Source organism: Tursiops truncatus, chromosome 5 (assembly GCF_011762595.2).
Source record: "Tursiops truncatus isolate mTurTru1 chromosome 5, mTurTru1.mat.Y, whole genome shotgun sequence".
NCBI classification, from domain to species: Eukaryota; Metazoa; Chordata; class Mammalia; order Artiodactyla; family Delphinidae; genus Tursiops; species Tursiops truncatus.
This window is the reverse complement of record NC_047038.1, coordinates 69,130,608-69,147,921: the sequence shown is the minus strand read 5'-3', so window position 1 is coordinate 69,147,921 and position 17,314 is coordinate 69,130,608. Positions and strand designations below refer to the sequence as shown.

General features: G+C 36.4%; 1 protein-coding gene across 2 annotated transcripts in view; it reads left to right on the top strand.

The window, feature by feature from the left end:
* The window catches only part of GABRA2 (gamma-aminobutyric acid type A receptor subunit alpha2), a 119,164-nt gene that overhangs the window by 34,455 nt on the left and 67,395 nt on the right, over window positions 1-17,314 (top strand). For both annotated transcript variants that reach the window (XM_019928041.2, XM_019928040.2), the window contains exon 3: window positions 13,792-13,859. In XM_019928041.2, coding sequence (XP_019783600.2) covers window positions 13,792-13,859 — 68 coding nt within the window. The remainder of the gene's footprint in view (window positions 1-13,791; window positions 13,860-17,314) is intronic.

Genomic DNA, 17,314 nt, shown 5'->3' with positions numbered 1-17,314 from the left:
TAACAATTAACAGGGATATGATCTTGGTCCCTGATGTGAAGCAAGAGATGTCACATTTCAGCAGATTCAATGAATACAGAGATGAGGGCTCTTGACTCTTGGAACAGGTAATAATACATCACCATTATGAGAATAACAGACGAGGAATGTAAACAAAACTATTTTAACCACATTTAGCTCCAGTGGTCTAATAAGCTGATGAAGTGTAGATTTAGAAAGAGCTTGAAAGAGTCTTACAACTGAACTTCCATTCTAACTGACCTAGTCGTATTTGAAAGTAATGCAGAAAAATATAAATAAATAAAAACAAGACAGAAAACGTGTAGCATATTAGACTGTAATGTATTTTCTTCCAATCATGCTCTGGTAGTGCTGTGCCTAACACAGTCCTGATTATTTGAAGGTTCTTGTGCCCTGGGGGGAATCTTGGGCAATGAGAGTATCAGGAATCCTACACGTTTAAATGAGCTATCCTGCAGGAAGTGCTAAAGTGAATGCTTTGTGCATATAAAAATTCTTCTCTTGTTTTCTTTGATTTAATAATAAGAAATTTGAGAATCCATTTAAGAAAAGTTATTTGCAGTTAAAAGGTCTACTGGGGGGAAAAATGGAGCATCACCTGACCCCAAAGGATATATTATCTTCACTGAGCTTGCGGAGAGAGGGACAACTGCTGTTTAAGGCACCATTTAGAAAAACAATCTGTTGGAGTATTTTTAAAGCATGATGGATGTTTAATTCTAAAAAATATTGTTCAGCACATCGAAATGCTAAGACTCTATTGATTACTACACATTCCCCCATGTTTATACTGTAAGAAGCGAACAATTGCATTTATAAGGACTATTCAGGTTAAGAGAATCCTGGCAAAAAACAAAATAAGAAATTGGGATTGAAGCATTTAATATAAATTCCCAGCACTGATATGACTCACCAGGCAAATGAGAAAGTGAAGTGTCGGTGTGGGTGGAGGGTGCCTCGGAAGGGAGTAGACTAGGATATTTTTATCAGAATGTGCATATTAGGAGTCTAGTCAGTTCGTGGCTGCCTGTACGGTGTGTATAAAATGAGTTAGTGTGTATAATTATATCCAGGCCTCATCCCAAAGAATTTTGGAATCTGAGGTACAGGTGGTGCCAAGTCTGACATACATGGGGCAAGACTAGATGACAGATTCATATCTGAAATAAGATAATGTGCACAAGAGTATACACTGGTGCCATGAGTGAGGGAAGTTAAAGGATTACCGTGCTTCACCAAGGTGGGACCAAGTGTCTTCATTCTTGAGGCCATAACTGAATTCAAGAGAAACCACTGAGAGCAGCTGCGGTTCCACCGGTTGGTTGCTTTGCATTATTCCAAACAAGCAGTTGGAATGATTTTTAAAAAGTCATCTAGTTTATTTGAAAATGCTGAATTTACCAAATGGTTTGGGTATTGTGTTAATCGAAGGTCCAGAAGAGAGTTCAAGCATTAGAGAAACTTAGGAGTAATTCCCAGGAAGAATTGAGAATCAGGATATGATGAGATGAAATAAAAGAACACATTAAAATTCACACGTTCTCTCTGTTTTTCTTTCCTTTTTCTATAGAAATTATGAACCAGTATCTTTGAAAATTTTTCTTAATTAGGATTAGACTCTGGAATAACAAAGCTCTTGACAATTACTTTCTGCTTGCCAATCTAGGAAGCTTAAATCCTTTCCTACACACAACAGAATTTAGGATTATGCAGAACTGTGTAGTGAAACAAGAGTTTACTTGCAACATGTCATGGTGGTTAATATTCCAAGTTTTAGCTGGACATGAGTTTCTATCCGGGCTCTGTCACTTAACTGTTTTTTAACCTTGGACAAGTAACACATTTTTTTCCAAATGTCAGCTTCTGCATTTGGCGTAATACCTAGCTCACAGTGTTTTATGAGAGAAGATAAGATAATATATGCAAAACACATAGCAAAGTCCTGGCATGTAGTATACACGTGGTAAAAGCTGTTTTTATTCATTCTTTCCTAAATGTATTTATTTTTTAATAAGCATTCATTGAATGCCAAGTATGTGTCAACAATAGTTCTAATCCGTTGGAATATTATAAGTGTACAAAACAGATTCTTGCCCCTAAGTTTACATCTTTGTGAACAGAGCAAAAATAAATACACATAGTGAAATACATTATGTAGTATGACGGTAAGTGATGAATGCTATGGAGAAAATAAAAATAAATAAATAAAAGTAGAGCAGGGAAGTGAGTATTGGGAAAACTGAAGGCAAGATGAGATGTTGACATTTCTATGAGGATTTAAAGAAGGAGTCACATATATGGATGGCTGGGAAAATAGCATTCTAGGATGGGGAGGGATGCAGTTAGTTCAACGGCTTTAAGGTGGGAGTATGTCTAGAAAAAGGAGGCCAAGTTGATAGAGAGAGATGAAGTGAGATATATAATAGAGAGGATGGCTTACATCACTTAAGGCGTTGTTGGCCATTATAGGAGCTTTAGTTTTACTCTGAGTGAAATGGGGAGTTTTTTCAGAATTCCAAGTGGTGGTATGGCATGATTCCGTTTTCTCATGTTTTATAAGACCCACTCTCAGTGATATAATGAAAACAGACTGTATGAGGGCAGAGGTGGAAGCTGGGAGACCATTGTTATCCAGGTGAGAGATGGTGGTGGCTTAGACCAAGGTGGCAGCAGCAAAGATCTTGACAGGTAGCAGGATTTTGGATATATTATAGAACCAACAGTTTTCCGTATGGATTGGATGTGGGTGTGAAAGAGAAAAGACAAAGATAATTACAAGGTTTTAGCCTGAGCACCAGCAAGCATTGTAATAAATGTAATGAGTATTATTATTTTACAATTTGTGGCTTTTTGTTTTATGCACTTAAAAAAGAACAGTGAACTCCCTTATACTTCCTTGTAACCTCCACAGCACTGTGAAAATGATATGCACCCAGCTGGTGCTGAATAAGTGATTGTTGAACCTTTGAGGGCTATGGGGACAACTCTACTGGTCAAAGAAAATAGTAAGGCATGAAAAGATAATATGACCTTTCAGAGAGAAACTTCTTTTACTTTACAGCTTGATCTAGGTCTGGCTCTGCCTATGCATTCCCCATTCAATTGTCTGATCCAGGCACTCTGCTCCAGACATTCTCCAAAATCAGTATGGATGCCCACAGCCTTCTTGATTGCAGAAAATTGTCTCCCTTGTTAGGGAGCCTTAGTAGTGATCTGGCTTCATTGTTCTCTGGCCACACAGAGACAAGTACTGTACGGTCAATGGAAATGGACAATGGATGAAATTACCTGACTAAATAAGTCTAAAAAGTCTGTCTAGAATTTTTCTTACATGGGCAAAAGGCAGTCTCAGTTCTTCTCTTTCTGTGGTGATATATTCTTAAGGAACTAAAGAGAGCGGCCACAATATTTTCTGGAAATGATGTATTTCATTTCTGTATTAGGTTTACATTCTTGTGAACATTTACAGATGGGATTCATAAAGACATCCACACTGAGAAAAGAAGCAAACATTATTATTTCTGGGAGGACTAAAGGAAAAATCAATTACGTAGCTTACTTACTATTTCTGTTTTTTCATCATAATCGGTGAGTCACAAATAAAAGCAAACTACCGAGACCCAACAGTTCAGACACATAGTGTCAGCTCCCTACAAACAGGAGAGCTGGGGGTGAGACGTATTGGGCACAAGTGAAATACCTTGATTTAGCTATAACTGTCCCTGTGACTATAAACTGGATGTGTTTTTCTTGCATGAGGTATAAAGGCTCATTTATCAACGTTTCTCTGCCCTTATAGCAAAAGGCTGAGAGTTCTACGTTCTGAGCTCAGTGAAGGCAAACATGGGGTGAATCTCTTTGATCTATTAGCTGGGGTTGTACAACAGCTGCCTTTTAAAACTGCCTGGAGAGCTGAAACAGCAGTTTAAGAGACTACCAGGAATGGCAGGAACAAGTAAGGGTGGACAAAGTGGGAATCATTTTCTGGTAAAACCCCAAATGTATCAACCTACAAGTTTATATAACGAATACTGTTATAGGACGTGGTGCTGGAAACTGAATTTAGGACAGTGGGGAAAAATCAAATGCTCATAACACTGTATTAGAGCAGAGAAGGAAAAAGGATAAAATTTAAATGCAAATCAAAAAAGGAATGAAGCAACGTGATTATTTGCATTGATATATTTTATGGAAGATATACAATCAGAGCTGAGAAATTAAAAGTATACTATAGATTAATAAAGAGTAAATTTAACACCATTATAAAGCAATTATGCTATAATAAAGGTGTTAAAAAAGAGTAAATTTAATTTTTTATTTCAAATACGGTCTGTAATCACTATCCTTGAAAGGACAGTTTTTTCATGCATGAGTCTTTAATGTTATTACATATATATATATATATATATATATATATATATATATATCTTTTCAAATATTCTGACTAAAAATTTTGACTGTAAACGTTTTTTCCTCATATCTCTACTTCTTATATAGTAGTAAATGTCTAAAATAAAAATATTTTAATGTTCTGAAAAATATATAGACATAATTAGGATTCAGGGACAGATCTAGAACAAAGTAAAATAATGTTATGAATCACAAAGGAGACTGAGTTTGGGAACTTGCATTAAACTGAGTTTTCTGACCAGATCTAGGTGTAGCATCCAAAACAATTTTAAAAGACCACCAAAGAATTCTACTATCACTTTAATTTCACAGTTATCTTTTTTTTTTTCAACCTTTCATTTATCTCCTGCATCTAGTGCATCTTTTCTAAGTTCCTTCTGCTGTGTTTCTGCCCTCACTTTGAGGTCCAAACCCTATGCTGTAATCGACTTTCTTAAGATTTCTCCCTAATTAGAAGTCTAGGTCTCCTAAAATTGCATCAAAGGGGCCTATCAGGGGCGTCCCTGGTGGCGCAGTGGTTGAGAGTCCGCCTGCCGATGCAGGGGACACGGGTTCGTGCCCCGGTCCAGGGGGATCCCACGTGCCGCGGAGCGGCTGGGCCCGTGAGCCATGGCTGCTGAGCCTGTGCGTCCCGAGCCTGTGCTCCGCAGCGGGAGAGGCCGCAACAGTGAGGGGCCCGCGTACCGCAAAAAAAAATAAAAAAAAAAGGGGGGGAGCCTATCATAAGAATTAATAATCATTACTGTTAATGGCTAGCTAGCTCCTTCTCCCTTCCTCCCTCCCTCCCTCCCTCTCTCTCTTTCTTTCCTTCTTTCTTTCAACTATGAGACCATGTAATCAAATGAGTCGAATTGATAGAAGGGAAAGGTTCTGAGAGCAAACTAAGACAACTTTTAAAATTTTAAAATATTTAAAAAGAAGCATGCATTAAAGGATGGCTTGAGAAGCCTTCTCTGACACCCCAGTTTTGGTTCAGAGTCACTCCTCTTCTTACCATCAGCCACCTCCTACCTCCTGGCATCACCGCTTAGCATGATTGATTATTTTTACCATTTACACATGCTTTGTAGACAGTCATCTATTTACTTGTTTCTTTCCCCTCAAAGACCATGATGGCTACATACTATGTTCTTTATTTGTCTTTTATCTAAGTGTATGATGTAGTGTAACAGTCCCTCAATTATCATTTTTTTGAAGGAAGAAAAACAAGAGGAAAGAAAGGAGGAAAGAAAGAAAATTTATTTATCCATTTATCAGTATCTTTCTACATGTAGCCCTCTTCAGAAGTTCCAGATTTAAGATAGACTGATATAAGGCTTTTGATTTTTTTTTGTTTTGTTTTTTGCGGTACGTGGGCCTCTCACTGTTGTGGCCTCTCCCGTTGCGGAGCACAGGCTCCGGACGCGCAGGCTCAGCAGCCATGACTCATGGGCCCAGCCGCTCCGCAGCACGTGGGATCCTCCCGGACCGGGGCACGAACCCGTGTCCCCTGCATCGACAGGCGGACTCTCAACCACTGCACCACCAGGGAAGCCCAAGGCTTTTGATTTAAATATGGGACAGTTCAACACCAAAATTTATATATTGGTATGTGTATACACATACACACAAATATATACATATAATTCACATATTATTATATATATGTATACACACACAACAATATATAATACATATATAAACAAACCATATACACACATACATATATATATATTTAGGTATATCTAATACATACTAATATGTAACATATACATATTACATCAGGTATATGATGGAATGAAAAGTTGAAATGGCATCATGTTTTATAAAACCAGCACCAACTATTTAACTGGACTGTAGATTTCTTTATTATTATTTCTACATTATTTTATCTCCTCAAATATATAACTTTAGACTGGTGCATGGCAAGTGTGTAATAAATATATATATGATGTGACTATACTGGCACTAAAGATACCAAATAATCTTAAACTAAATGAAAAATTCTTCCAATGGTTGTGTTTTTGAATGACATTTTATTATTGAAATAGTTATTAGCATGGGATTTTTAAGTAACAAAAAATGTTTCAGTACAGCTCTCTAAGTAGCTGTTGAATTTGGATGAGATAAAATGAATATAATTATGCACAGTTCACAGGGTGATCATGAAATTATATATAAAAATTTAACCCAGTCCATGCATATAGTAAATGCTTAATAGGTAATAAGTTCCTTTTACTATCACACAATGGGAATTCAACAGATAAGACAAGTATTTAAGGGTTGCTACATAAAGTTTCTAAAAGTTCCTAATTACATGTTAGGTGTAAAATAATCATAACATTTTCCAATATACACACTGTCAGGAAACAGCATCCAGTGGTGGGTGATAAAGTTAATTACTTTAGGAGATTTCTTTTTTCCTTTTATACTAATTTGGGCCAAATTTATTTTTAAGAAGAAATTGATACTATTATCAAATTAGAATATCAGTTAGCTCCATTTTGTAAGTACAGAATTTCTTTTTGAAGCTGATCCAAGAGATTCAGGGAAAGATAGCAAAGGTTTGTAATATTGCCAACAAGGCTCTTCATGCATTTACCTTTAGGATGCTGTAGATGAAAAATGTTGGATTGTTGAATATGAGAACTGAACTCTATTAGAAATAAAGGCAAATGATCTTATGCTTTTAGCATCTGAATCTAAAACCATGCCTTAAATTTTTTCCCTATATGTTTAATGTAATTCAGCAATTTACCATCATAATACTTTTTCTACATGTAATTTATTGCAGGTTATCCATAGGTGTAAAGATAATACTTTATCTCATATTTGAGTGTGACAGGATTGGTAGGGCCTTATCCTTGACCATAATCTTCTGTGATAATCTATGTCGTTCCATATTATGCACATAGGACAAAGTCCTGGGCACTGTTGAGTGGTGAGTAGAGTGGGGAAACACACAACCATTTAACAACTCCTCATGCATTAGAAGTTACAATATGATTTGATTATTTCATTTGAAGAAGTAAACATTTCTGGAACCAACAGAAAGACTAATTAAATACTCAGGGATGGCAAGGACAACTTCAAAGAGGAAGTGTTATTTGAACTTATTTTTTAAGAACAAGGATTAAATGAGAGGGCATTTTATGTAGAGGAAAGAGAAAGCACCGCCCCCCCCCCACCTGAAAAAGAATGAAGGAGAATAACATGGAGTTGGGTATGGCTAAGGTATACAGTGTGGGACAGTGCTGGATCAGGATGGAAAGCAGACAAAGATCATGAAGGGTCTGATGTGCTATGCTGTGATCTTTGAACTTGATCTTTAGGCAAAGGAGAGTCATTGAGAAAAATTTGATCAGAGAAGAGACATCACATGATTTATTATTAGCAGTGTCATGGAGGGTATATAGGAGTTGGTGAGACTAGAAACAGGAAAACTAAAAGAGGCCATTCCAGAGGTCATTGCCAGTGAGGATTGAGAGAGAAGGGAAAGTCAAGAACGATGTAGGAAATATAATCAACAGAACCCAGTCAACAATTAAAATGCTGGATATGAGTAAGAAGTTCAGCCTGAGACTAAAAGTTTGACAACTGACAAAATGATGGTGGCTTTTACCAAGACTAGAAATAGAGGAGGCAGAAATTTGAATATTTGAACCCATGGCCTATATGAGCTTTTGAAATTTAGTGTTTTCAATGTCTATGCTTCTATTACATTTAAATGCTTTCCTTTTACAAAATAGAAAAGAAAGAATTGAAAAATTATTTTGCAAAGTAAACGGAAATATTGCTGTCCACAGCAGTATTTTGTGAGGATGGTGAAAAGGTCATAAAAGAAAGAGTCAATTAGCAAGCTTTAACTTATGCACCTTTTTTATAAGAAAGAAAATTAATACAGTGGAATTTTTTCAATCCTTTGTATTAGTAATATATATGCACACACACACATATATATGTGAATTGTAGTTCTTAGCGCATTAAGAATGCTCAATTTATGTTGATTTATAAAATAATTCACTATCTTAAAAAGGTAAAAGCTTATCATTATATATATTGGACATAAGAATCATTTTTTATTAATATGTATTTGGGGAGCAAAATGTAAATTTATATCAGCATAGTTTTTATTTTTAAATTCTCATAACTTAGTTGTTAAGCTGGTTTCTATCAGTACTTAGACAACAGCATAGGATTTCAGGTTGGTGATTAATAAGCTCCAAGTTTCTAACTAACCCAGGGATACTAGATATGTAATAGCCTGTGCTCAGACTAAACTTTGAACTCTTAGTGTTCTAGGGTATCCCATGTGCTCTGGATTCCATCTTTAACAACTTGAAATGGGATGGGGTCACTAGAATCTCCTCAAAAGAGAATCTAACCTGTGATAGTAAAAGTGAGATCTTTGAGAACATCTTCATTCTTTCCCCTGTCAGAGTCCCACACTGAGCATGTAGCAAAGTCTTGATGAAACATTACCTTGAGGAACATCAATTGCTTCTGGCACCACTAACAGCTTCCCTTTGAAAACATTCTCTCCCTTGTCGGTCAGGCAGGGGACGTCTCTGGACAATACTTAATAAACTCTTAGCAGCTATTTGTTAATTGAACCAAACGGTCCCACTAAATCCATGGGAATCAATGTGCATTCAGTCTCCTCTTCCCTTTCCTAGTTGATTTCCTTTACTAGTGCTTTGGGGAGAGAGGTGTGTCTTCAGCTTCCTCACCAGAGCACGCTGAATCATTAGGTACTGAAGAAAGACATTTCAAAGAAAGAGAAGGCACTACAAATCTTCTACCTGGTGATGGTTCTAAGGGCCAGAACAGTCCCAAACCTTATTGGGGGATAGATAGACCCTCCAGTGATTTCAAAGTCACATTCATTTGTAACCCATAATCAGTGACTGTCATGATGGGGTATGTTTAGTTTATCCTTTGAGGACTTTGTGTCCTGTCCATAAACATACAGCCATCGTGATTCTTGTTTCGGATCCCCAAATGTGCTATACTTTTTAAATCAATGCATTTTCATTAGTAGGAAAAAAATCAAAATAAATAAACAAAACTACAAGAACAAACAATATACAAAGATTCAAAAATTTAAAAGCACCAGGAGCCACACTGAGAGGAAATTTCATGTATTCAATATACGTTTATATTTCATGTTTCCAAATCATTGTAAAGAATCAAAGTCCAAAACTTAGAACTATCATGAAAAATGATTGTAAGAAAACACAATTCATATTGGTTTTATTATTGGTCTTAACTCTTCCTGATTTTATGGGCACTATATTTATCAAACATGTGTTAAGTGTCTACTGGGAGGAAGATATTGGATAAGCAGCAGCAATCTTTTGTGGTGGAATGGTGACAAATTATATGATCAGATTCCAAGTTTTCAACTTTTAATAGGGAACACTAAGCGCCATATACACAAAAGTCGGTTAAGTATTTGTTGACTTTACTGAACTGGACTGATGACAAATGGCACATGTAGCTGTTAACAGAAATCATCCCAGGAAGCAAAATGTCTTTGTTGCTGCTGAGAGAGTAAAGCAAAACAGCAATGGCTAACTTGTCTTAAAATATGTGCACGACATCCTATTTATGATACATGGTGAGCAAAATTATTAGCATCCTCATCTTCTTGAAGGGATGTCATTTACAGTTTGATTTTACTCTCCATCTTATGAGTGTGTGTCCTTATTAGTATTAGTGTTATATCTAAATTACAGGGGTGAAGAGGATATAGCTTATTGCTTGGATGGTTAGCTGCAATTAATTAATGTCTTTTAATACAATTAATATCTTTCCTGACTCCTTAATTATTATCTTTTTTTTCTTCTTAGAGTATGTGAATGATGTTTGTAGTTGGCTTTGGCTTCTCACAGAAGCAGACTCTAAGATACACAATCATCTGGGAAGGGATATCAGGCGGCACTAGCTGAGGGAGGTCAAAGTGATACAGGGAAGGGAGGACAGCCAAAGCAGGGTACCATGGTGAGCAGGTTACTGCTGAGGACAGTTGTAGTTTCCTCCCTGAAGTCATCTGGGAAATGGTGTAGAGCATGCCTTAGAGTTGTCTCCACTGAGAGGGAGAGAAAGCTGAGTTCCTCCAACTCTCATCCATCGTTGGTTGATGGCTGTTCCCAGGAACACAAACTTTTCTGCAATTACACTCTGCCCTGCACAGCCAGGAAAAGCCCTCAGGCAGAGAATCACAGGAGCTTGCAGCAGAACATCCCAGCATGTAGAGCAGCGGTCCCCAACCTTTTTGGCACCAGGGACTGGTTTCATGGAAGACAGTTTTTCCATGGACTGGTGAGGGGTTGGTTCAGGAGGTAATGCGAGCAATGGGGAGCAATGGGGAGCGGCAGATGAAGCTTTGCTCGCTCACCCGCCGTTCAACTCCTGCTGTGCGGCCCGGTTCCTAACAGGCTGCAGACCGGTACCAGTCCACAGCCCGGGGGTTGGGGACCCCTGATGTAGAGGAATCATGATTGTCAAGGGGCTATGGACAAAGAACTGGCAGCAGATGCTACATTGGTCTTCTATGGATGTATACTATTGTAAATGTTATTAATATAATTATACTATCAAATTTTTTACTTGGAATCATCATCTATTATAATAAAAATAATCCACAGATATTTTGCACGTAACTCAGAATTTCTCTCCTCTCCAGGAACTTTCCTGCCACTAGACCTAAAAACCTACTTCCATTTATTTCAACATTCTGTCTTCTCACCCTGATATAATTAAGGATATTCCCTCCTCCTTCTTCCCTCCATGTATATAATGTCAATCTCTTTTAATGAATGCACTACCTGCTTACTCAGGAATATTCCTCTTTCACTGATCTTGTCTCCTGAATATTCAGCGGCTCCCTTAGTCCCTTCCATCTGCATTGCCAGATCCTTAACTATCTTCCACCTTAAACAAGCAAACAAAAACTGTCTCTTTTCCCCCACCTTCCCTTGTTGCTGGAGTCCTGTTTCCCTTCACAGTCGAACTTCTCAAAGGTTGTTTAAAATCACTCTAGGCTCTTCCTCTTCTCTCACTTCCCTCACTTCAAGCTGGCCTCTGCACACATTACTTTACTAGTGGCTCCCAGGTCTCTAAATTCAGTAAATGTTCCAGACTTCAGATTACTGGATCTCTCAGCAGCAGTGACCGTACGCAACTCACTTCTTCGCAGTGGTGTAAGCTGCCTTTGTAACACTATAATCTCTAGCTTTAGGGACACTTTATTTTCCTCTACTTTTTCTGAACATGCATAGCAGGAGAGTATTCCTTGAAATGCATACATTCTTTAACTGTGTTTATGATGTCCTTAAACTTTGAAATTATTTTCTTTAAGGTAACTTTGCCTATCTCTGTTCTGTCTTGAGGTGTTGCTCTTACTGTTTAGAGCTTTGAGGGTAATTTTATTTTTCTCCCTTTAGATTCTTAGTTGGCACCTCATGGCAGCCACTAGGATGATCACATTCTCCTTTACTCTTTACTTGCCATTTGGTGTGTAAGTGGATATTCTTCATGTCCTTAGCATGAATATATTCATGTATTTGTATCAACTCTCTTTTCTAACTTTACAACTCCAGATTAAGGAGAATAAATTCCATTTGCCTCTATTTGGGTGAAGACTACCAGAACATTTTAATTTCTCTCTCTTGGAACATTTTAAACCAATATCTATAGTGACTAACGTTTTATTCAATTGTTTATTGAATAAATGTGCCAGGACCAGCTACATAATTTGTGAGGCCCAGTCCAGGATGAAAATGCACGGCCCTTTATGCAAAACATAATGAAGAATTTCAAGGAAGCAAAAACAGAACATTAGACCAGGCATGGGACTTTTCTGAGCACAGGGACCTATGTGACTGCACAAATTGTATAGCTATGAAGTAGACCCTGTGCAAGTGTTTGGGGGCAGGTGGCAGCTGAGAATTAACTTTAGAAATGAGTTTCAAATGAGTTTTACAACAAAATTTCACAAATACCATTTTTTTGGAATAAAATAGTATATAAAATAACAATGTTGAAGGAATATATTTATTTGGAACACCGTAAGTGTGCTTTTGGCACAGAGTATTGTGGTAAATAGAAATATGTAGTTGATAAGAAAATACTTTTAGTTTTAAATTTATTCTTGACTGTGGTACAGGGCTTTGTTTACCCTGAGGGCTCAGGAGCCAGAGTGCTTAGTTCCTAAAACCTGGCTCTGTCCACCCAACAGAGTGTGGGTCATGGGGCACACTTCCTTAACTTCCCGTACATCAGTGTACAGATATATTGGGATGATAAGAGAGAATCTATCTCATAGATTTCTCATGTAGATTATTACATTTCAAGTCCTTTTAAGAGTAAGCATTCAGTCGACTCTGTTATTTCAAAATCCTTTTACTTTTTATTTTTGCTTTAGTGGATACAATATTCCAGACTCAGTTTACTGTCTCTTTCATGGTTGTGAATTAATGTTCAGTATAATATTAAAATATTTCATGATATTGTTTGTGTAGAATTACACATTTGACACTTAGCAGTTAAGGCATTAAGTTCATGATGGTAGAAATTAATGATGTACTTTTTTCTTATAAGAACACTGAAAGGGTTTTAGTTTTAAATTTTTCCTTTGAGCTTTCCCCCCATTGCCATTTGGCTTATTTAAAATCAAAGATCTAAATCACCTGGTTAATAAAGCAATCCAGTTAATTGTGCTACACTTTATAAGTTACATAAATTTCAAATCTAATTCGATTTAATCTTTGCGGTTTAGGCATTCTTAGATACATGTAAAGGCAAGTTTGTTTGGAAGTAATCCTTGTGATTAATGAATGTTATTTGCTTTATTTTTATGTTACTGAATGATAAAGCTTTTTATAAAATATGAATTATGTTTATTTATAATGATTAACAATGTGTTTGTGCTTTATTGAGAAGATACACTAATTTACAAACTAAATCTCTACCAGAATGAAATACCATTTGAAATATTTGGTTTAATGGTCAATTACAGGACTGTATCAAACAGTAACCATACCAACTCTACTTTATTTTCCATACTGGTGGTACATTTAAGATAGTTTCTGAGAAACTATTCATTCTGAGCAGTGTGCTGAAAACAAAATGCTCTAGTCAGGTATAGTTTCCAAATAAGAATGTCATAATCCTTCTAAGCATTTAGGATTGTTACACCCTATGAAGTAATTAAGTAATACAGCTATTTTTGTTGGTTGTGAACGTTGAAAAGAAAGCAAAACCGAAATATTCCCAAATATCACAGAACTTTCTAACCATGCCATGTACTTGACCCCTTCTCTCTCCTGTGGTTCTCATTATATAATGTCTATATTCAATCTCTTTTTCTTACACCAGACAGTATTACTGAAGTCTTCACTAACATCTATGTGACCAGTTTTGGCCCCGTCTCAGATACAGATATGGTGAGTTTTTCATTAAACAGTATTTTTACTTCATATAATGGGAAGTTTGGGGGGTACTTTAGAATAAACACGTATTTTTAGTGTTATAGATTCTGGATCTGTCTCATGCCTATTTAGTCTGCCCAAATACATGGAGAGTTAAGGCTGTTAATCTGCTTATATCTGTGTGCACCATTCTAACTTGAGTGTTCAGATTAACCCTTCATATTTTATATTATCTTCAAAATTTTCTACCCAGCTGCAGTGTGGCAAACAATTGTTTAAATAAAAATAATGATATTACTGAGAACCCGGTACGTGGGCCTCTCACCGTTGTGGCCTCTCCTGTTGCGGAGCACAGGCTCCGGACGCGCAGGTTCAGTGGCCATGGCTCATGGGCCCAGCCGCTCCGTGGCATGTGGGTTCCTCCTGGACCGGGGCACGAACCCGTGTCCCCTGCATTGCCAGGCGGACTCTCAATCACTGCGCCACCAGGGAAGCCCAAACCACTTTGTACAATTAAGGCCCCTACTTGACTTCCATACGTCTGGGGCAGTTTCATAGATAACTGCTTCTTACAGGTTGTGGTTACAGTCGGTGTTACAAATGGAAACCTTCTATTAACATTGAGTAAGGTGGATTTCTTGTCATCCTAGTTACATAAATACACTACATACATTCATACATATAAATTAATCTAAAGAAAACTAGAATCTTAACATTCTTGAATTCTATGGAACTGGTCTTTATTTTTCTTTAAAATGAGATCAGTAGAAGACGGAAATTAGTCTGTTGGGTTAGAAATCAGTGGACTAGATACATCATCGATAAATCCTTGGTTAAGCATAAGAATTTTAGTAATCCATCTTCCACTTCTACTGCTATCTACAGTGCTCTATTATAGAAGTTTTTTTGTAAAAATTATTTTTCATCCACCTTCCTTATGGTCAGGGAATGAGAATTAGAGGAGATGCCCTTGTCCCTGCTTTGCCTGGCCTTTCTCCATCATGTCATCTCTTCCCAATTTCTTCCCTTTATCTGATACCCCAAGGGGAAGGATAAGTGTGCAGGTTTTCCACCTGGATAAACACACAAAACTAAAGGTTTTCCTTTTTTGCAGAGGCTCATTAACAATATTAGCCAATTATTTTTTATTGAAGTATAGTTGATTTATAATATTGTATTAGTTTCAAGTGTACAGCATAGTGATTCAGTTATTTTGTTTTCAGATTATTTTCCATTATAGGTTATTACAAGATATTGAATACTGTTCCCTGTACTATACAGTAAATCTTTATAGCTTATCTATTTTATGTATAGTAGTTTGTATCTGTTAATCCCATATTCCTAATTTACCTCTCCTCCCCTGCCCGCCCCCCCCCGCCTTTGGTGACCTTAAGTTTGTTTTCTATGTCTGTGAGTCTATATCTGTTTTGTATATAGATTCATTTGTACTATTTTTTAGATTCCATATGTAAGTAATATCATACATTATTTGTTTTTCTCTGTTTCAGTTACTTCACTAAGTATAAAATTCTCTAGGTCCATCCATGTTGCTGTAAATGGCAATATTTTATTCTTTTTCACAGCTGAGTAATATTCCATCATATACTTATATACCACATCTTCTTAAGACAATTTTCTATTGACAGGCACTTGAGTTGTTTCCATGTCTTGGCTATTCTAAATAATGCTACTATGAACACTGGAGTGCATGTGTCTTTTAAAATTAGAGTTTTTGTTTTTTCCAGTTATACACCCAGGAATGGGATGGCTGTATCATATGGCAACTCTATTTTTAGTTTTTTGAAGCACCTCCATGTTGTTTTCATTAGTGGCTGTACCAATTTACATTCCCATAATTATCCATTTTATTGGGACCTCCCTACCTTTCCTTTAGGGAGCAGATATGCTGCTTTTATCACTAAAAAATCAGTTTTTCTTCCACCCAGAGCCATTTCTCTGGCCTCATAGTTCTTTTTTACATTAACTTGGATGGCTGAAGATGTAAAGTGGAAGAGGGGTGATGACCCCCAATGTTGGGGAGGTGGTTGATACCAAACACTGCTGATCTTTGAAGTTCTTTCAAATTAGAATGTGAAGATTTAAGTGCTTTTGTTCCCCAACTTCAGGCATTAGCTACAATTCTGCAACAACAGGAAAAATCCCACTTTTCAACATAACTCTCCTCCTCCCTTGCAGTATCCTATATCATGACGTGAAATATTAATCCTCCTCTTTCCATAGGTTAATTTCAGTGTACACAAACTTGAAAAGATCACAGATACATATTTTTAGTAAGAGTGTGTATCCCAAACATTATTGGTTGGCAGTAAAGATAATATTTCTGTGAAGCTTGTCTTAATAAATGCTCTCTATCTTAGAGACCATGAGAATGAGCACCTAACCTCTATGTGGAGTCAAGTGCAGAGAGTCAGAATTTTGTCTAGCACTACATTGAAAAATTAGCAGAATATTATATAAATTATGGTTCTTATATGGTAAGCTATGGTGTTTTATCACCAGCCAAAACAGAAAGGCAAATGATATAGGACCCCAAAATATCAAAGTTTTCAATGTTTTAGATTTTGTGTAGTGAATATTAATACTAACAGTTACTATACTAAAGTTTTTTTGTTTGTTCATTTTGCAGAGTGAGTTCTTTTACCTGAAAAAATCAGAAGTAAACAAATCTTCATATATGCTTTTTCTAGACATGCAATTGTTTGTTATTTGAGGGTTTTAGACAAACAGTTATATTTTTTACAAAATATATGAAGAGACTTTTTTCCACTGGTGATAATGGATTAAACTAATCCTCCTCTTCTTTGTTCTAACCATTCTTTGGGATCACTGAAAAATTTAGAAAGCTGGTAGCTTCAACTCAAAATGGATTAAAGACTTGAATGTAACACTTGAAACCATAAAACTCATAGAAGAAAATATAGGGAGTAAGCTCTTTGACATTGGTCTTGGCGATGATTTTTTAAAATTTGACACCAAAAGCAAAAATAAACCAGTAGGACTGACTATATCAAACTGAAAGCTTCTGCACAGCAAAAAACCATCAATAAAATGAAAAGGCAATCTACAGAATGGGAAAAAAATATTTGCAAATTATGTATCTGATAAGGGGATAGCAACCAAAATATATAAAGAACTGGTACAACTCAATATTAAAAAAAAAACAAAAACCACAATCCAATTTAAATAAGGAATAAAAACTGAATAGACATTTCTTGAAAGAAAACATACAAATGACCAAGAGGTACATGAAAATATACTCAACATCAAAAATCATAACAGAAAAGTAAATCAAAATCACAATGAGATCTCTCCTCACACCTGTTAGAATGGCTATCAACAAAAAGACAAGATATTCTATATGATATCACTTATCCACTTATATGTGAAATCTAGAAAATAAAATAAACTAGTGAATATAACAAAAAAGAAACAGACTCAGAGACAGAGCG